Source organism: Podarcis erhardii, assembly GCF_964252035.2.
Source record: "Podarcis erhardii genome assembly, chromosome: 11".
NCBI lineage: Eukaryota > Metazoa > Chordata > Lepidosauria > Squamata > Lacertidae > Podarcis > Podarcis erhardii.
Window position 1 is genome coordinate 33825062 of NC_138501.1, and position 21642 is coordinate 33846703.

General features: G+C 40.0%; 1 protein-coding gene across 16 annotated transcripts in view; it reads left to right on the forward strand.

Annotated features, from left to right (window-relative positions):
• The window catches only part of ADAMTS6 (ADAM metallopeptidase with thrombospondin type 1 motif 6), a 123650-nt gene extending 102318 nt beyond the window's left edge, over positions 1-21332 (forward strand). For 14 of the 16 annotated variants that reach the window (XM_081880700.1, XM_081880714.1, XM_081880710.1 and 11 more), the window contains 6 exons: positions 1203-1341; positions 11743-11872; positions 12206-12410; positions 13541-13717; positions 14873-15029; positions 18219-21332. In XM_081880700.1, coding sequence (XP_081736826.1) covers positions 1203-1341; positions 11743-11872; positions 12206-12410; positions 13541-13717; positions 14873-15029; positions 18219-18328 — 918 coding nt within the window. In that variant the 3' untranslated portion in view covers positions 18329-21332. The remainder of the gene's footprint in view (positions 1-1202; positions 1342-11742; positions 11873-12205; positions 12411-13540; positions 13718-14872; positions 15030-18218) is intronic. The other 2 variants (XR_014161239.1, XM_081880711.1) reach the window with 2 other exon arrangements.
• The last annotated feature ends 310 nt before the right edge of the window (positions 21333-21642 follow it).

The window sequence follows — 21642 nt, forward strand, 5'->3', positions numbered from 1 at the left end:
GTTCATGTCTAGCAGACTGGAATTGAAAAGTGAAGCTGTACCCATGGAAAAGGATCAGATTATTTTGAGCTTTGTCCTTCACTAGACATCTCCATTAGCCACATGAAGGCATGAATTCCTGGTCATTCATGACCATTCTTCAGCCAGAATCCTAATTATTTTCACGTGCCCTCAGTTAGTTTCATATAACCATAGGGTCTTTGGAGTGATGTTTCTCAGACAGTTGGTCTGTGCCCTCCTGCAGCATAGCAAACTACTTCAAAAATGAGATTTTATTAAGCATTTGGTAATCTTGCATGAGAGTGTGCAAAGTTAATAAATAAATCACTGCACATGCTCAAACACTTCAGATTCTGTAATTGCATTTTTTAATGCTTATTGCTTTATACGTTAAGGCCAGTTTCCCTCTGGGATTAATTCCTTCTGTAGTTCCATCTGTTGTTCCATTATAGTTATATGTAAAAGTGAGAGAATGTGTTAGGTAGGCAATTTAAACATTAGGTATAGAACAGTCTTATCAGCAGGAATTTAAAAGCAAATGTATTTTTCATGGATACTTGCAACAGCATCTCTGCTGCCTTTAAAAAACACATTGTAGATTTTCTGCATTGGCCCAGTCTGCTTTGTATGAGGCATTGTCCCACTCTCAAGAAATCAAGAGCTTTGATGGGTTTAATTCAGATTATTTTTCAATTATGAAAACTTGTAGATATTCCAAACAAGGCAATCATATTTACTTCAACAACTTTTATGGCCTCTAACATAGGGAGCATGGCAAGCTTATTCCATACCTTTGAGCTCAGCACAATTTAGACTGTAATCTGATGTGTGCTCTTTTGGGAACATGTTCTATTGAACCCACTGGGACTTACTTCCAAGTAAGCCTGTTAAGGCTTGCTTTGTTAGCATGCCACTTCTTTTTTGCTACAAAGCTGACAGGAACATTTTATTATATTCTTGCTTTTCTAATTCCCCTTGAGGGATCTTGCTGCATTTGACCGGGGGCACACACTTTCAGCTTTCAACTATTTCAGTTTGAAAAGATAGATATAAGTAATTATTCTAAATTCTAGGAATGTTGCAAGGATTTTCAGAACTGTTCTCTGGAAGTAAATATCTAGTACAAATGCAGCCATTGTTTAAATATCAGTGCACTCTTTTCCAAGTGTTTTAATGGTATAACCAGTTATTTTCAACTGCAGATTTTACTACAGGAGCAAAACCTGGGGATAAGGTATAAATTCAATGTTCCCATCTCTCGTACTGGCAGTGGCGACAATGAAGTTGGCTTTACGTGGAATCACCTACCTTGGTCAGAATGTTCTGCTACTTGTGCTGGAGGTAAGAACTCTCCCATCAAAGCTGAAAGCTAGATAGAAAACTTATTTTTGTTGGGGCTGAATATAATTAAGAATTTTTCTTCCAAATGTTGTTGAAACTTAATGGTGTAATGAGTAGATTTTTGTTTGCATTCGGTTTTCTACAATTTTTATATACCGTATTTTTCGCACCATAGGGCGCACCGGACCATAGGGCGCACCCAGTTTTTAGGGGGGGAAATCAAGGGAAAAAATATTTCCCCCCCCCAGCCCCAAAGAGCAGCGTACAGGCTGCACACAACCTCTCCCTGCCAGAGGGGTTGCGCGCAGCTATGGAAGAAGGCAAGACAGCGAGAGGGATGGATCCATCCATAGCCTCCTTGCCGGGAGACGCTGCGCAGGGCTAAAGAAGCCATAGCCCCTTGCAGCCTCTCCTTGCCGGAGAGGTTGCGCGCAGCTATGGAAGAAGGCAAGGCAGCGAGCAGGATGGATCCCGTTCGCTGCTTTGCCTTCCCCTTTAGCCCCGTGCAGCCTCTCCCTCCCGGGAGAGGCTGCGTGGGGCTAAAGAATCCATAGCCCCGTGTAGCCTCTCCTTGCCGGAGGGGTTGCGCGCAGCTATGGATGGATCCCGTTCGCTGCTTTGCCTTCCCCTTTAGCCCCGTGCAGCCTCTCCCGGGAGGGAGAGGCTGCGTGGGGCTAAAGAATCCATAGCCCCGTGCAGCCTCTCCTTGCCGGAGGGGTTGCGCGCAGCTATGGATGGATCCCGTTCGCTGCTTTGCCTTCCCCTTTAGCCCCGTGCAGCCTCTCCCTCCTGGGAGAGGCTGCGTGGGGCTAACGAAGCCATAGCCCTGTGCAGCCTCTCCTTGCTGGAGGGGTTGCACGCAGCTATGGAAGAAGGCAAGGCAGTGAGCGGGATGGATCCCGCTCGCTGCTTTGCCTTCCCCTTTAGCCCCGTGCAGCCTCTCCTTGCTGGGAGACGCTGCGCAGGGCTAAAGAAGCCATAGCCCCGTGCAGCCTCTCCCTGCCGGAGGGGTTGCGCACGGCTATGGCAGAAGCCTGCATTCGCTCCATTCGCTCAATTTTTGGAGGGGAAAAACTGCGTCCAATAGAGCGAAAAATACGGTAATTCCAGACATCAATTACATATGTTACATTTTGGCGGAGTATTTATCTTTTCAGCTGTCCCAGAAGTAGACTGTTACTTTTATGGAGAATGCTGTAAAATTTGAAGTATTACAATAAACAGGAATTGGAGTATGCATATGTAGTTGTTGATAATTGAGGCAGACTCAGGGCCTGTCTGCCACACATGCTTCCATCAAAGCTTAGCACCATTGCTGATATATTACACTGGGCAACAATTTTTTACTTTTTGAATGTTGTATAGATTTCTACAACTGATTTAGGGTATTTTTGCACTGCTGAATGAGGAAATAGCATCCGTTTCTCTCCATCAGGTCAGATTTTGTGCTATGTTGATTTGAAAAAAAATCAGATCTTGTGACAAAATCGATTACATTTTTGTGGCATTATCAGCTGATTTTTGTCAACACATATCATCCTAAATATGTTTTTAAGAGAAAAAAATGTTTTTCCAACAACATATATTGATTACCTGATAGAAACATCGATTACTGTAAACTGAATGGTGGGCATTGATAAAGGTAAGTACACGTCAATTGCATGTTGCTTCACCATTTTTCAAACTTCAGGGCTTGAACTTCCGTTTCTTGGAACTCCTGGAATGCTCAGCGGCAGGGAGGTCTCTCTTCAGAGTCCAACAGTAGTCAGCCATCATGACTGTGTCCCAGCGACCCTGATACCTGGTCTCCATCTCTTCCATGTCCTGATGGAATCTCTCCCCCTGCTTGTCACTCATTGAACCCAGGTTCTCAGGAAACTGGTCCATATGTGAAAATAGGTAGTGCATCTTAACGCTCATGTTGCAGCCCAGGTTTCTGAAAGCAGTCAGCATGTTGTTGACAAGTTCTGCGTAGTTTCTGGCCTTATTATTGCCCAGAAAGTTCTTCACTACCAGAACAAATGCCTTCCACACTTCCAGTTCCACTTCGTTCATTGAGTTTCCGAACTCTGGATCTCTGATGAGCTGACTGATCTGAGGACCGTCAAAGATGCCAGCTTTCAACTTCTCCATGGTCAATCCTGGAAAAGCTTGGCACAAGTAAGTGAAGCAGTCACCATCCTTGTCCAGAGCCTTGGTGAACTGCTTGATTAAGCCGAGCTTGATGTGCAGCGGTGGGAAGAGTATTCTGTCTCTGTCCACTAGAGGGTCGTTGATGACGTTCCTTTCTCTGCAAGGCACCAATTCCTCCCGCACAGGCCAGTCCTTCTTCGTGTAGTGCTGAGCACGGTCCCTACTATCCCACATGCACAGAAAACATAGGTACTTGGTGAAGCCAAACTGTTGTCCCAACAAAAAGTTCACCATCTTCAGGTCAACACAAATAAACCACTTATGCTGATCATAACCAATTTTCTCCAGCATATACTTCACCGCTTCATAGTTCTCCTTCAGTGTACTCGAGTGAGCCAGGAGTATAGAGGCAAACTGGTTGCCGTTGTGTAGCAGAACACATTTCAGTGATTGCTTGCTGCTGTCAATGAACAGTCTACAATCTTTGGGTTCGTACTGTGGCACTCCAAGCTTGAGCAGAAGCTGCACAATATCTGCACAGTACACCAAATTCTTCTCTTCCGAGAAAAAACGGAGGTACTCTTGATGCCTGTTGCGGAAGAAACTGATGTGAGCACTGTCAGAGAGCGAGTTTTTTCCCCTTAAATCTGGGTGCCAACAGTTCGGCAGAGTCCTTTGACAATTCTTCGTGGGGCGGCTGCCCCATTAATTTAGTTTTGATCCCCCAACTTTATGCTTTGCCACACCAATTTATGGAAGATTTCGAGGTTTTATGACTTCAAACTGATCCCTTTTCGACATAATCACCCAGAACTATTGGACCTGAATACTTCTTGTCATTAAAATAATCATTTCCAATCAAAACAATTATTCGACATGGCATCTTACCCCCACCAACTTCTTCTGAAATGCTCCACATAAGCTTACATGTGAACAAAAAAGTAAAAAAATGACATGTGGCCATAGCTCAAAAACCTGACCTGATTGAGCAAAACCAATGTGATTTTTGGATTCAGCACATCAGATTCATCCTAAATCAACTGAAAAAACACAGACAACAAATTTGTTGTTGACCAGTGTTATCTGATAGAGAGAAGTGTTTTGTGATCAGCGTCTTTCTGTGATTTCCTTGAAAAATGTTATATTGGTTGCATAAACATCCATACTTATTGGTTTTAATCTGGCTTGTGTCACTTAGGGATATCAAATAGACTAATTGTTTATTAAAATACCATTTTTAGCATTATAAATAGCTTTTTAGGGACAATATATAGTCAGAGGTTGGTGTTTTGCTCCTTTTACTGATGCAGATATCTTTACATATATAATTTTGTTCATGGTGCCACTTAAGATGTTCTGTCTGAAATTTTCTTTTATATGTATGCCAAAAAAATGTAAGATAGGCACCAGTTATCTAAAGAGGTATCAGGCAGAGCTCAATCCCTTGCCTGGAGTAGCAGAATCAAGTGGAGTAGCCAAACCTACTACCATATTCAAAGGCCTGCTGGCTCACACCAGCCAGCCAGAAGATGTAAGGAAAACTTGCTTCCAGTTGCATACAGTTCTCTGCTAAAATCTATTTACCTTTTCACTATCCAAAATACTTCCCCCCTCTAAATTAAAAGAACAGAATATTCCAATCAATTGGCCAGAAAACCCAATTGTTTCATTTGAGCCAGGGCACATCAGAGCACTGCAGAATATATTGCAATGCATGGCTTAGTCCTTAAAATGTGATGCCATAATCTCTGTTCACATGCTGAGTGTGTCACACCAGACTAATCAATCTGCCTCTGTTATGCCTGAGATTAAGAAGAATATCTTCCAGGTTTGGGAAAGGAAGTGGAGCCATAAGCAGTCCTGGTTCCTTTCATATCTGCTATAGCGACTGTGCTCTGGATAGGTCTCATAACAACATGTGGAATGTGGAGCATTCCAAGTAAGGCTGAGTTTCCAGTGGCTCAATGAGTCACCTGGTTTTTCTACTTAGACACATAGGAGGGACCTCTTTGCCATAGCTATACTTTTGGATTAGGGTTGGCCGAATGCTGCAGGTAGGTGATTGGCCAGAGAACAGGAGACTGACAGAAATGCTTCCATAAATTCAAGGAAGTATAAAATGTGTGTGGAACCAGAAAGTGTGTGTGGTTTGGAAATTTTGAAGAGGAGATTAAAGAAAAAATGCTTGACATTTTTACTGGGAGGGTTGTGCCCCAGTAGCCCAGTGGGTGCGCCTCTAGTGCTACCATGAGTGAGAACACCACAGGCTATCGTGTTCTATCCACCATACTTCCTGTGGCAGTCAAGGGCATGCACACTACCCTAACCATATCCAGCAGCAAGGACCAGCAGCCAATTTGGATAGCAGCCATATTCACATTTATCTGGAAGTAAATATCACTGAACTCATTAGAGCTTACCTCGGGAAGATATGTATGGGATTGTACTGTAAGTGTCCTTTACACTGTGTTTAGTATCGAGTTTGCAAAGGCTTAACTGACAAAGATCAGGATCCAGAGGCCTATATTTGTTGTATTCAAAAGTGTACCTATCTCCAGTGTTGTTTTTTTACCTCCTTTGCTTAAAAATAGAACACCTCCATGTCATATCACAAAACTGCTTTTAAATCTCTCCCGAGGGTCGCAGTTCAAGAAGCATAAGTTCAAAGTTCCTTTGAGCATGTAGAAATACTTCGGTGGTTCTTCAGACCTTGTCTATTGGTCCATAGCAGGATTTCCATTTTGAGAAAGAAGAAAATAAATATACTATTGAATTATGCAGAAACTAAAGTCGGCACATCTGCTTACTGGGCCAAGAGAACTATGGCATCAGATGACACTGAACATTTATTTGGGCAATGTACTATGGTACATACAATTTCTGAACAGTAGAAGTAATGCTTCTGAATAACCTTTGCAGAAGGATTTAACATTCTTACCCTTCGAACACAGCCAAAAGTGTCATTCACACATACAGCTAGCAGTGCTGAAAGTCACTTCTAAATTGTGTAATCCCCAAGAAGATACAGATGAAAATTAAGAGTCAAATGGGCAGGGCCGCACTATTTTAATCTATAGTGCATCAGCATTTGACTCTTATTCTGTGAGATGTGTATGTGAATAGGGCCTAAGACAGAAGAAAATACTGTATGTGTTTGTAATTTAACTTTATTAAGTTTTTTTAAAAATAATAATCTGGAATTATAGTCACACCTTCATGCTCTTAGGGAAGAAGAAAAACCTGGCTTGTGCTTTCCCCCCTTGTACAAAACCTTTAACAGATAAGGTTAACACTGTTGTGGTTGTTTAGGACCTAGAGCGTGAAATAAGTGCCAAACAATGGGCATTTATCTCAAAATTTTATATGGGGTTGTAAAGTTCTTTTTCTTTTGTGTTCCATATTAAATGTTCAGTAAACATTTTTCCCTCAGCTGATGAACTGATAATAGTATACGTTTTCTGCATCCTGTAAAAATAAACTTACAATATTCCTGAGCAAAACCTGAGCAAACTTTACTTCTTCAGGACTATTTTGTACTTGGATGAGTTAGCTAAGAAATGGATTTTACTGGTATGCTGTGTGAAATTATGAATAAATAATTTAAACTTTTAAAGTAACCAGTTGAAATTAGTTGAAATTTATTTTCAGAGATGGAAGAGCTACATCCTTGTGTATCTGTAATTTGATCCCCCCTGTTAAGCTAAGCCCAAAGGCTGCTCTTCCTATTTAGCTCTTGTTTTGTTTACTTGGAAGATCCTAGATAATTCCCTCCTCAGCAGTTTCTAGGCTGAGCATCATCAGTACATGCAGGTACACTTAGACATGCAGGATTATTTCAAAATTGAAATATTGGTGTGCTATGCTCATGTGTCCACAGATAGGGGTCAATGGCTTTTACCTAAAAATACAGTCCCTAACTTTATTTTGCAGTTTATATTAATAATGTAATGTTTAATGGAAACTTGACAATAGCATTTCAGTGAGGTAGTAGTGGTTTTGAAATATATTTAGGCCTCTACCATTATTGTACCATAAAGTAAATCCAATAATACACGGCTTTACAAAATAGCTTATTTTTAACTGGATCAACATGTGCTTTGGCTAGCCAGTTAACATCTGGGTTGTCTGTCTTGCTTGGCTTCAGGATTCTTCCCACTGTGAGCCAACACTCCCACTAGCTTTATTAAAAATATCCCATTTTGGACCAAGTAACAGAGCTCCTAACACAACAGATCTTGGTTTTAAATTTTAAACATCTTCCCTTCTGCACAGCTTTTCAAAAATAAATTTTAGCTAGGCAATTTGCTAGCTGGGGATTTATATAGTGAAAGAGCTCCCTTAGACAGGATGAAGGATTAGTATTGACAATATAATATACTTTGTACATTTTACAGATTTGTACATTTGCAAACAAACTGACTCTGGGGCTAAGCTTTGAAGATTTAAATTGCCACCCCACCAACCACCTTTTCTCCTGTTGCTTTTTCTCCCATTTGAGCTTTTATTTTTGCAGTATTGGAATCTTGCAAGATGAAAGAAAGATTTAAGGAGATAGACTGCATGGTTAAGGATTGTGGGAAGGAAACCTCTCTTAATTGCATCCTCACTTTAGACATGGACAGAGTCACATTTGAAGACACTGATCTGCTACCGAGTAGTTTGGGCTTAAAAAGTCATTACTTTTTCCTTAATTATTTCCAGAGATAATACTATTCCTTCCTCTGATCTATTGCTGCTGATCTACTAGTTTGTATTCATTCAATTATTTTTGTATTTTAATTAGTCTGCTGTAGTTTGATTTTTGTGAACTGCCCTGGAAGCTTATCCTGATGAATAGCATTATAAATAAATAAAGACTTCCCTGCTCTCCTCTCCTCAGGCACTGTTCACAACTGAATTTCTACATTTTGGTTTTTTTACTGATTCTAAAATGTAATCCTTTGTTACCTCAAGTTTACATAGTTCTTATACCAGTTGTGAACCATATCCATATATTTCCACCATCTTTTGCATTGACAACTGGTATAATTAATTTATCAGCTTCTCGGTTCTTTTGATTTTCTTTCATACTCTTTTTTTTTTTTTTACACCTTTGTCACAGCTCTGTGGCTGGTTTCCTGCTTTTTATGTACAGTGGTGCCTTGCAAAACGAAATTAATTGAAACTACAAGAAAAAAGATTCCACCTAAACATTAGGAAGAACTTCCTGACAGTAAGAGCTGTTCGACAGTGGAATTTGCTGCCAAGGAGTGTGGAGGAGTCTCCTTCTTTGGAGGTCTTTAAGCAGAGGCTTGACAACCATATGTCAGGAGTGCTCTGATGGTGTTTCCTGCTTGGCAGGGGGTTGGACTCGATGGCCCTTGTGGTCTCTTCCAACTCTATGATTCTATGATTCTAATTCGTTCCGCAAGTTTTTTCTTCTTGCGAGTTTTTCGTCTTGCGAAGCATGGTTTCCCATAGGAATGCATTGAAAATCAATCAATGCGTTCCTATGGAGACCGTCCGGGGAGAGAGGGGAAGGCGCGCGCGCCTTTCCCTCTGTCCCCTCTTTTGAAGCAAGGGGCGGAGGGGAGAAGATCGCTTCTCCCCGTTGCCTGCCCCGCAATCTCCGGGGACAGAGGGGAAGGCGTGCGCGCCTTCCCCTCTGTCCCCGGACCTGTTTTAAAGCAAGGGAAGGGGCAGCGGGGAGAATTGCTTCTCCCCGTTGCCGCCCCTTGGTTCAAAAGGGGTCCGCGGAGAGAGGGGAAGGCGCGCGCTCCTTCCCCTCTGTCCCCGGAGATTGCGGGGCTGGCAACGGGGAGAAGCGATCTTCTCCCCGCCGCCCCTTGCTTCAAAAGAGGTCCGGGGACAGCGAGGAAGACGCGCTGCGCTTCCCTGCTATCCCCGGAGCTTGCGGGGCAAGCTTCGTTTTGCGAAGCAAGCCCATAGGGAAATGCGTCTTGCGAAGCGGCTAAGAAAACGAAATACTCCTTCGTCTAGCGAGTTTTTCGTCTTCCGAGGCGTTCGTCTTGCGGGGTACCACTGTATGTAAATATATTTTAGTATTAGTTTTAATATCTTTTGGAAGTTTCTCCCCCAAATCCTTCTTGTCTTACCTTATTGTAACTACAGTGTTTTCAGAGTTTGTGCTCTGCAGCTTAGGACAGATGTTTCTGTTGCTTAATAGAAAACAAAGGAAAGTGGTGTGCTATAGGAAGGGAGGTGAAAGTCAGTCAATAGACAAAATGGAGGAGGTTTGCCCATTAAGGATGAGTAGGTGTGAGATGCTACAGGAATCCAGGAATAATACCCTACTGAAAATATGAATAGTATGGTATGGAACCAGGACACCATCATGTCATTCCTAGCTACCAAAGCTGCAGGAATTTAGCAGAGAAATGTAAGAAGTTGGGTCAAGTCCCTATGAGCTACAAGACCAGGCAGGATTGGTGAAGAAATCTACAATTTAGTCCAGTGGCTTTAATTTATCACTGACTCAACATCATTTCTTTAGTCATATCTGAATAGTTTGTTGACACATCCATATCCAGGCACTTTCAGTTAGAAACCACCAACTGAGATGGTAAGACTTGTGATTATTTGTGAATAACATCTCACTTGCCACAGAAACAATCTGCTACATTTTCAACCACAAAAGATTCATAACTAATGGATAACCAAGACACTCAAGTATGATGGAGCACAGTTTCCTAGCAATAGCAGATTAACAAAGAAAACATTGGTTTAGTGCTTGCCTTGGATTTAAGAAATGTGGGTGTGTAAGAATAATCAGGTAGGAAACAGAAGACTTTGCCCAAGTTATTATAGGCTGGGTGTCTGTACGCTGGTGATTCAACACCTTGTGGAACAGCAGGACTTCAAATGAGTCATTTTTCTTATGGCTGTTGATCAAATCCTCATGTCTTTAATGGTCAGCTTTAATAAAGAAAAGCACAGAGTATGTGGGTGGAGAGAATAGGATTGTCTGGTCTAATTAGTTTGAGTACAGTGTCTTGTGATCATTTATTCTCTTAATAGACATGCTAAAGAATTTCATCTTGTTGTTATTATGAACATTTTTACTGGTTCATCCTTTTATTATTTATCTACTGATGTTTACTAGAATGAGAGAATCAATAAGAAGTTCCAACATGATGCAGTTGAAATATGTTATGACTCTTTATAGTGTGGGTCTTTTGAGCATGTTGTGACATCCTTGTGGAGCTCTGTGGTATGCCTGAATATTAGGAAGTTTAACAGGTTGAAAGGAAATGTAGGATTTCCCCTCATTTGCTACTTCCCCTCCCCTCACATGCTCATTTAAGTGCTTCAATCCTGGTCTCTTTAAGCTATAGTTCCCCGTTACATCCAAAATGGGAAACCGTGGTTTGCTGGTTTACCAACCAGAATCTTAAACTGTGATTAGGCTGTGGTTTTAGCACTTGGCTAGTAAACCTGTATTAAACCAAAGCTCCCTGTTTTGAATATAAAAGAGGCCAGTGTTCAAGGAGCATATGGACCAGTGCTTGTTCTTTCTTTCCAAATATGTGATTGCTACATCTGAAAAGACAAATTGTGTACACTGGAAAAAACAATAATGCTGATCAAGAGTTCCACCAGCACTCTGAAGCACTAAGAATCTGTGAGATGAGATTTTCCATTCAGTTCAATTCACTATACTAGCCCCTATACTAGCTGTTTCATTATAATAAAGAAAAGACTCCTGGGGTGTTATTTACAAATAGAAAGTACTGAATTCTACCCTGTTGTTATATTAAAATTTTTCTGACCTGAAATGCAGTCATGTACAGTAGTATCTATTTGTATTGTAAATGAAGAAAATATGCAGTTGAGAATTACAATAAGAACAGTAAGAACAATTGTATACTAAAAATATTTATTGCATTAGAAAACAGTACACACAAACACAGTTGCTTAAAACAGCTACAAATTAAACATTTTTGTGGTACAGGAGCTTCAAATCAATTGTTCTTTCTGATATTTGGAGAGCACAGGTGAACTGCTAAGGCAGGACTCTACAACTTGTGACCTGCCATGTTGAATGCAGTCCATCCAACTCCTGTCAGGTGATTAGCAATCTTCCTACTTTTGCAGCTCCAAGTAGGCAACAAAATGAGGAGGTGTAGTGGGCCCCGGATGAACGACTTTATTTATTTGGTTGTTGGGTGCCACTTGGCATGGTAGGTCACAAATTAAGTTGGCCTGAAATAAAGAATGTCAAAATGGAGGCACTGCTTAATGAGAAACACTGTAATTATTCTTCCCAAGGTGTGCAGAAGCAAGAAATAGTGTGCAAAAGGCTGGATGATGGTTCCATAGTACAGAACAATTACTGTGATCCTGATAGTAAACCACCAGAAAATCAAAGAGCCTGCAACACTGAGCCTTGCCCACCCGAGTAAGTACTTAGTACATAAGGTATTCTATTCTTTGTCCATGTGTTTGTTTATATTTCCATATAGAAAAAATAGTGACAAACTATGCTTCCAGAAATTAGAGAGTCAGTGCAGAGCTAACTAAAGAATAGCATTTGATAATCTGTCATATTTTGTGTTTACACCTATGTTTCTTCTTATAGTATCATTCCTGAGAATTATATCAGAATACTTTCAATGGGGCTTAAGGGAGCATTAGATGCATAAAATTCCCATACATTCAAGTGTACTTGTCAACTATATGAATATTTGTTTAATTTATTGAAAAAGTAATACCCCCAATATTGTTCTTGAAGATGGTTTATAGGAGATTGGTCAGAATGCAGTAAGACCTGTGATGGTGGAATGCGATCGCGAACCGTTTTATGTATCAGGAAGATTGGACCCTCTGAAGAGGAGACCTTGGATAGTAGTCATTGTTTAACACATCAACCAATTGAAAAAGAATCCTGTAACAACCAGTCTTGCCCCCCACAGTGGGTTCCTTTGGATTGGTCAGAAGTGAGTAAACTCACATGCATTAAATAATGAATTTCATGCACATCAAAATCTTTCTTTCAGTGTCAAAGCTGGTTAAAAAAGGTAAAGCTAAAGGACCCGTGGACAGTTAAGTCTAGTTAAAGGTTACTATGGGGTACGGTGCTCATCTTGCTTCAGGCTGAGGGAGCCAGCGTTTGTCCAGAGACAGCTTTCTGGGTCATGTGGCCAGCATGACTAAACCATCAGGACACCGTGACTAGTGCCAGAGCACACAGAAACACCATATACCTTCCCGCTACAGCGGTACCTATTTATCTACTTGCACTGGTATGCTTTCAAACTGCTAGGCTGGCCGAAGCTGGGACAGAACAACAGGAGCTCACCCTGTCACGGGGATTCGAACTGCCAACTTTCCGATCGACAAGCCCAAGAAGCTCAGTGGTTTAGATCACAGGGCCAGACAGAAAATAATCTATTCGATGTGATAAGAAAGGGAAGTAACCACTTTTTGCAAAGCCTTTACAATAACTTCACTCAATGGTTTCAAATACATACATAAGTTATAACTACTTATATTAGAACTGCTAGTACAATACTAGATCCTCACTTGTAGATGTAATGTGTACTTTATTCAGAAGGACAATAGATTTATTGTGCAGTCAGAAAATAGGAGAGATGATACAAGGCAACTGACTACCTTATCTGCCAGGCAGTCACCTACGGAGCTGAAGGGAAGACAGAGAAGCAATCTTACAGTCTTCCAACCATTTCCTGTTTTTATTTTGGAAGAAAGTGAGAGGTTCACACCAGTTCCTGAACTGGTGTACAATTCCTCTGAGCCTGGAGTTGTTTCAGAGGACTAGAAAACATTAGATCATTTGGATACAGCCTCCTCTGTCCCTGGTCCTCCCTCAACACCACCCCCACCTTTCCAGCCCTACCAGTGTCAGTTGGGCCAGGACTGCAGACATTACCATAACAGCAAGAAGCAGGGATTTAACATCAGAGCTCCATCTCCACAGTCAGAGTTCCAGTATATTCCATGGCCCTTGGAACAGCCTCCTAGGGGCTACAAGACTGCAACAATGTGTGTCTTTAATTTTTCATATATTTTTTCCCCTTAATATACAAACTGTGTATCTTGTTTCCAGTGTACTCCAAAATGTGGTCCTGGTTTCAAGCATCGTATTGTTCTCTGCAAAAGCAGTGACCTTTCAAAAACATTTCCAGTTGCACATTGCCAAGAAGAAAACAAGCCACCAGTTCGCATGCGTTGCAGCTTGGGCAGATGTCCTCCACCACGATGGGTTACTGGAGACTGGGGACAGGTAATACAGGCAGGCTTGTTTGGTAGCAAAAGAATAATTTGATTAAATATACTGAATATCATTTGACAGAATATTAGATGAAAAGTAACTTGAGTGATCACATCTTGCCACATAATAGTACATTGATGTCGTGGACATAATGGTGTTAGTTCATTTCTTAGTGTTAAGGCATTCTACTGAAATAAGGACAGCTTATTGTTAGTTCCCAAGGTAGAGACCACATACTAAACTAGAGTAGAGTAGATTCCATAGGATAGAAAAATGTAGATAAGACATCTAAAATTAGTAGAAAAAACAACTGGGGGAAAACCTTTTAACTTACGTTAGGTGGCAGTCCCAGCAAAAACTAAAGGGATTAAGCTACATATTGAACTGTCACATTTTGCATCTGTCCTAGTTGACAGCCATAGTGTAATAAATACGCAAGTGTCACATGCAGTTGTCAGTTACCTAACATGGCTTGTAATGTAAGATTTGGAAATATCACAGGTAACCACTTCAGCCTGTGATGTGTCTGCTGACAATGGCACAATGTCCACCCCCAGTTGTGTGTGTTTGTCAAAAGTGAAATTGGGTCTTACATTTGCACACATTTGGCAGAAGTAAAAATTCATATATGAGGTAGAATGAAATAGTCCCACTCTGAAAAAAATTCTGGAAAAATGTATTACATGAATATGACAAATGTTAGCCAATATGCTATGGAAATAAAACTAATAATTTAAAATGCTGAAATTTAAATGGCTGCTTCTTTACAGTCCAGAAATGCTGACATTATTACCCTTTCAGGGTCTTTTATTCTCCACCTATGTCCCCTTTTCCATATAGCAAATTGCACCTTTCTTATGCCAGCATATCGGGCCTGCCAAATCAGTATACTTTGTGAAAGAAAAGAAATAAGTGATCCATTTACTTAAAAAAAGGCTTCTCAGAAAGAAGCATAGTAGTCAGAGGATCCTTATTAATTAGGGAAGGGAAACACACTACCTAACTGAATTTATTAGTATGGCAATGATAAGGATTCCCTCCACAGCTGCCCCAGATAGTGTTTCTGACACTATTCCATTCACCATGTTGCAGTTCTGTTCATTACTCATAATATGACATCCTTTATTTTCTCTCTTCCCTTCCTATCATGCCCCATTTCTCACATAGTGTTCCGCACAGTGTGGTCTTGGACAACAGATGAGAACTGTGCAATGCCTCTCATATACTGGGCAAGCATCCAGTGACTGTCCAGATACTGTTCGGCCTCCTTCAATGCAGCAGTGTGAAAGCAAATGTGACAGTACTCCCATTTCCAACACGGAAGGTGAGTTTGGTTTCCTCATTCATTCATTCATAAGATTTCATTAAAGCTTTTTTTTAAGATAAAAACAGAGAAAGAGGAAAAAAGATGAAAGACAAAAATTAAAAGGACTTCCGATTTTCTGTTTGTCAGTTCCATAAAAGAAATTAATCAAAACATTCAATCTGATTGTTCTACTTTCTGTTAAGCAGTTTTAAATAGTATTACGTGCCAGCTGTTTGCATCTGATAACATTATGCACAGTCCGTAAATGAGCAGAAGCAATGATCTGGATGAAATAAAGTGGTGACATCTTGTCACAATTAACATCTGCTTTAGGTATTTAACTGGAGAATGAGAGCATTATAGGCTAGGTATTGGCAAACTGCCACTGATGTTAACTTTACATTTGTTATTCAGAGTGAGATACTGACAGTATGTATTTGATATAGCACATCTCAACTTTAAAAGTATATGTGGTAGCTGAATCCAGGTTTTACAAGGTCACCTAAAACAGAATATCTGATGTGCTTTCACCTGTTCTTATGCAGGCTTCAGTTTCCTTTATATTGTATTTTTAAAGCATTTCAGTAGCTGAAATGAGTGTGGTGGTTTGAAATTTACATGCTCTTCAGTAGCATTGCATTAAAAGTACATTTTGACCTGATCCCAAGTGTCATAAAGAGATTAGCTAATGTTTTAACTTTGTTGGAACAAGATTTATTTGTCTAAAAACATATTCTATAGGTAAATGTCCTTCCTCCAGAGCAGCCTGCTTTACCAATAGGTGCAGTCATAACACTCCACCACTAACCAGGACAGGCCAAGGGGCCTCAGACACTTTCCTTCTGCGCATGAATTTCCACCACTGGCTTTAACCGAGGCTAAGGACAACATCAGCACCACAGAGTCCTCATCTCCCTGAGTTGGAGCTTGTTTACTTAGGAGGAGCTGCCTTGTTTTGCCATAGGCCTACCCATTTATTTGCAATAGCCATGGGTTCCATTTCTTGGTGTGATGGAACTGTGGGAACTGCGTTTTATATATTTTGGCTGGGATCCAAAGAGCTACTTCTGGCATGCTCAGTCTTCATTCAGTGTGCCCACTGGAACTTTTTATTTTCTTCCCTTTGAATGGCAAGCCCCTGTGCCATATTTCAAACAGCTTCATTTCAAAACAGGTTTGTCATGCGGCATGAGTCCAAACCACCTTTGGGTATGCATTACTTGTGGTGTGGTTCTTTGGATCTAAGCCAGAGTATTTATTTATACAGCACAATCAGTGCGCGTAGCACTTTTCAAAGTTATATGAGGGAGAGAAACAGACAGACAGACAGACAGACAGACAGACAGACTGATCCTCGCCCAGAGGAACGTAACAGTACAAATTTTAATAGTAGGGGAAACAACAAGCGAAGGAAAGGAGATGCCAGTCTAATGGGGTGGATATCAGCAAATGCAGTTACGTTTATTTCATTTATATAGTAGTACCTCTGGTTGCGAACGGGATCTGTTCCGGAGGCCCGTTCACAACCTGAAGAGAATGCAACCCACGTCTGCGCACACGCGGGTTGTGATTCGCTGCTTCTGCACATGCACGTGACGTCATTTTGCATGTCTGCGCACGTGCGAGCGGCGAAACCTGGAAGTAACCCTTTCCGGTACTTCCAGGTCGCTGCGAAACGCAACCTGAGAACGCGTAACCTGAAGCAAACATAACATGAGGTATGACTGTAAACCGCTTCCTATAAGGCATCTCAAATCAATTTACAATACAGTACAATAAAGATATATATGAAACAATTACATGCATAAAAATAGTTAAGTACAGTTATAGGTATTAAACTTCATGGAAAAGTTTGTTCTGGGAGCAGAGGCGTATTTAGGGGAGCACAACCGGTTCGGTCACACTGCGTGCAGAGCCTTAGGGGTACCGCAAAGGACACCACAACCTTTTAAGACCCAGCTCCCCACTTTATATGTGTGTGTATGTGTGCAAACACACCGGTTGTATAAAATGACCACATTTGCATCTTGTTAAGGAATGTAGCCTAAATCAATGCAAACTTGAATGTTAAAATTCAGTTAAAATTCTGCCTGAACAGACCTTCATGTATTGTTGGGCAGTGGGAGAAGTAAATTGTGATTGTCCCTTCCATATTTAGGAAAATTATCACTCCATGAACCACAGTGCAATTAAACAGGAAAGTTGGATTTGGGCTACACATTCATGACACGACCTTTTGCATATTTGGAAACAAGTATTTACAGTTCAGTGGGACTTACTCCCAATTCCAGTGAGCATGGGTAGGCTCTCAGCCTTGCTCCAGCATTACTGGCTTTGAAAATTTGATACACTTGTCCTTGTGAGAATCTGGAATCAGTGTTAATTGGACACACATGGAGGGATATTTTCACATTAAGGATAGTTTCAGATGATGGAGATGATGTTGAAGGCTACTGTTTCAAGTATGAACTGTTTTGGAGAATGAACGGGGGATCTGTGTTCTTCATTCCCCACCCCTATCTCCCAAAATGATCTTCCCAAAACTTTGATTTCAACAGTCACCCACCTATGTCCTCAGATTAATTTATCATTGGCAGTCTGATTGCAATGGATGATGTGTAATGGGTAGTAGAATAATCTTTGTCTATTATATCTGTTCTACGGAGACCTTTGATGCCTACTTATACGGGCTGCCAAAGCCCAGATGTAAAATACCTTTTCTTCCCACTTGTTGACATTTGGATATCTCTGCTGCAGTAGAAGCAACTAGAACTTCAAGTCATTGAACTTACACTATAACTGTGCTTAGTAATTCTGATCATTTTCAGAGTCAGCAACAGCTGCAATACATAGTTTAGTTCAGAAACCAATCATTCCCAAACATGATACTAAACAACAACTTCAGTTAGAATTTGGATAACTTCTTATTGAGGAACAAAATAGATCCTGGGGTGGGGGTGGGAAATAAGAGAAAACCTCTTATTTTTTAACTATCTCATGTGATTAGATCCCTAAATAACAAGTGGGTGTGCTTGAAGACTTCTGTACAGTGTCTGAATTTTACAATTATTTTGTATGCAGTAGGCTGTACCAAAATGCTAAGTTCATGCAGAGGACAGATACAAAAGCAACTTATTAAATTTAAATTGTTTTTCTCTCTGCTTTTTAAATTTATGTAATCATTTTGCCTTTGTATGTCTCCATCAGAATGCAAAGATGTGAACAAAGTGGCTTATTGCCCACTGGTGCTGAAGTTCAAGTTCTGCAGTCGAGCATACTTCAGACAGATGTGCTGCAAGACCTGCCAAGGACATTGACCCACAGAAATTGAAAGTGCCTTGCTATTTCATTGTGGAAATGCGTCTATCAAAGATTGCTGCACAATGCAACCAGACAGATGTCCTTGTAAATGCATCACCCTGTGGAAAATGTAACCACTGGTCAGCCTCAGCTGACAGAATTTCAATATTATTTTAACTTCTATGAAGTGGGATTTATTCATCCAAAGTGCTGGACACAGTATAAGGAGGGCATGCCAAAATGGAAAAAAATACACACAGTGCATACAGAGTAACTTATGGTGGAACACGTGTACTTTTGATGAAATCCACTAGTCTGTTTACCTCCTTGGACCATTAAGATAATTTTTATTATGGACTTAGAAATGACACTGAATCCATTTGTATTTAATATTGTTTAAAATGTAGCTGTTGTGGTTTGGTCAACTACAGATGCAAAGAAGAATTTTTAAAATGTTGTCATAGCTTATAATTAATAACTATTTTATCTTACTACATAAGCACCACAGTTTAAGTTACAGAAGTGGGCTTGGGAATATTATATTAGGAACAATTATAAATCAGAAGTAAAAGAAATGTATTTTCCTTTGTTTCATTCTCTAGAGAATAATCCATATTTCCTGAAGACTGCTGTGAGCCATATCTAAAGCTAAACTAAACTAGAATGATGAGGAACATAGAGTTAAGAGATGCAACCGTCATTGCCTGAATGCATCCAACTTTAAAGAAATATGTGCTGCAGGTTTATAGCCATCTTGCCATCTCACAATTAAATCAGGATTTCCACTAAAAGGGAATATATCCATACAATAGAGGGGTCATACTCCAGTTGTGAATAGCATTTTTCCTACTATTTCACTGCTTAAGGTTGGTATCCTCAAATTCACTGTTAACTTTAGTTACAGAGAGGCATCAATTCTGCAGACTTCTAACTGGCTTTGTTACTCTGTAATTACTAATGATAAACTGACTAGTGAGGTAGAGTCTCTTCTGCTGATCATGCTGAAAACTACAGTGGCTTTCCAGTTTTTCTTCCATTTATATAATAGGAGAACACAGATTTATGAGAGACCATGGAGAAGAGAAAACATGCATATGCCCAGTTTTTTGGAGACTATTGCAGAATAAACAACCAAAGAGTACATAACTTATGGGAACTTTCAAATCAAAGTACCACAGCTTTTATATTCACCATATCGATTTATGAATATTCTGAATTGTATTTAAATGTGAAGCCAAGCTCCTGGGGTAAAATTGATTCCAGAATCCAGTGGGAGCTAATAGTAATGGCCATACTTCTCCCCCATTCCCTGCTTTTGTCAGCGACACAACAAAGAGATAAGGAAAGTGGGTACTTGTTTATATTATTATATTGTACTTGAACACTTGCAATTTGTAGCAGGTACTTGATGAATGTGCTTTGTGTCCAACTTGCCTCCTTTGTTGTAGTGCAATTGAGATGATGTGAACACCACCACCTTGTATTAACACTAGAAGTCAAACAGCACTTTTATTAAAAAAAATACTCTTAATGAGACAAGTTTTTATAACATGTATAAGATATCTAAATGTGTCAGTATATTTAACAAATTGCAGTAAGCCAAATGTGTTGAGCAATATTTACTAATGTGAATTAATGGGTGGGGGGATAGAGAAAAAGAGAGTTGTACTATGTGGGAGGGAAAACCTTGACAATCCATCAGTGGGGTTTTCTGTAGTTCATTTATTCATAACCATCAATTTTTTTGTCATATTCTACCTCTTGACAGTATGTTTCACTTCCATATATCTAGGAAGCAGTACGTTCATTTGTGGCAAATCTGTTTACTTGGAGCTATTTACTGCTCAGCTGCAACGTGCTACACTCTCATTGACACCGAAGCTTAGAAAGAAAAACTATACACATCTGGGAGTAACGTGTAGGCCTGAGGGTAGTGTAGCCAATGTGTCAATTACGGTACCTTTGTACATCAGTCCAATAAGGAAATACCATGGTGCTAACATGCCTTGGCTAAGTAAAAAATAATAAAAGGGATAGATGTTGCATGGCATTTTCCAGGCAAAAGATTACAGTCTATCATACTCTGATTTGCTCTGAGGCATAAATGTATTTATTAGTTAATGTGTGTCTTTTCAGCTAGCAAGAAATGATGGGATTTATTCAGACAAAGTCCTTTTTACCTCACTTTAGGACATTGACATTGCAAAGACACATTTTGCTCTTTCATTGGTGCTAGAAGACCAGGGGGTCCAGTGTTTACTCTGCAGTTTAGAAGAGCACCAAGTTTTGAATTTAAGAAACTCCCTGGAGCAATGTTGAGTTTCATTGCTAAAGTGAATGAAATACAGAATGTATTGTGTTACAAATGGACCGATATATCGCTCTAGATCTGAATTAAAAGCCTGAAATAAAGAGGTAAATCATTGGTTTCCACAGCACAGGACATTGCTGCTGCTACACTATAGCCATATATATAATCTAAGCTAAAATATTAAAAGTATTATATTCCTAAATAATAACAATAGGACCATTTGTATAGGCTACACAAAGATGGGAAACCTTGGAATTCAGTACTAGGGTATTAAACTCACAATGTGTTGCTGGTATTTCCATTGAGCAATGTCATTGACACTAAGGCTCTCATACTGAAACAAAATGCCTGTTCAACACATCAAAATATACACTCCTAGAAATAGTCCATCTTAGGAGATCTTTATTAATGGTATGGATATCACATAAATTTCCTTAACAGTACAGAATGAAAAAAGACCCTTTCTATTATTGTGACTAGTTGCTTATTATTTTATACGCAGTATTAATGTGGTACACTGTTACATTGTTATTTTTATTTGCTTTTGTAAATTATATGCTAATTTATTTCCATGTTTCCTAACACTTGTTCTTACATGTCATGCATTCTGCTGCTTGTAACACTTGATGCAGTAAAATTCCACACCAGGCACAGATTTGTTTTTAACATAGATAATTTAGTAAAAATAAAAATGCAGCTTTAAAGAATAAGCCTAATGGTAACAGTCTGTTCACTGACATCCCTGTGCAAGAATTTTGCAAGCACAAATATTTACATTGTTGAAAGCACTTTTGAAAGTAAAGATAACACATCAAGTAATGCCTCAATGTTGTCTCAGCCTTGTCCCTGGCTATAGCTTCATTTGGGCATGTACAAAGACTATGGGGTACAATTCACTAAGCACTGTTGCTGTGGAACATTTATTCATTTCAGTAAGGTTCCTGCGCAGACTAAAAAAATGTTGAGCAATTGCTGGCTTGGGACTGCAGCCCTTGGGGGGGGGTGCTTGAGGGTGAGTGG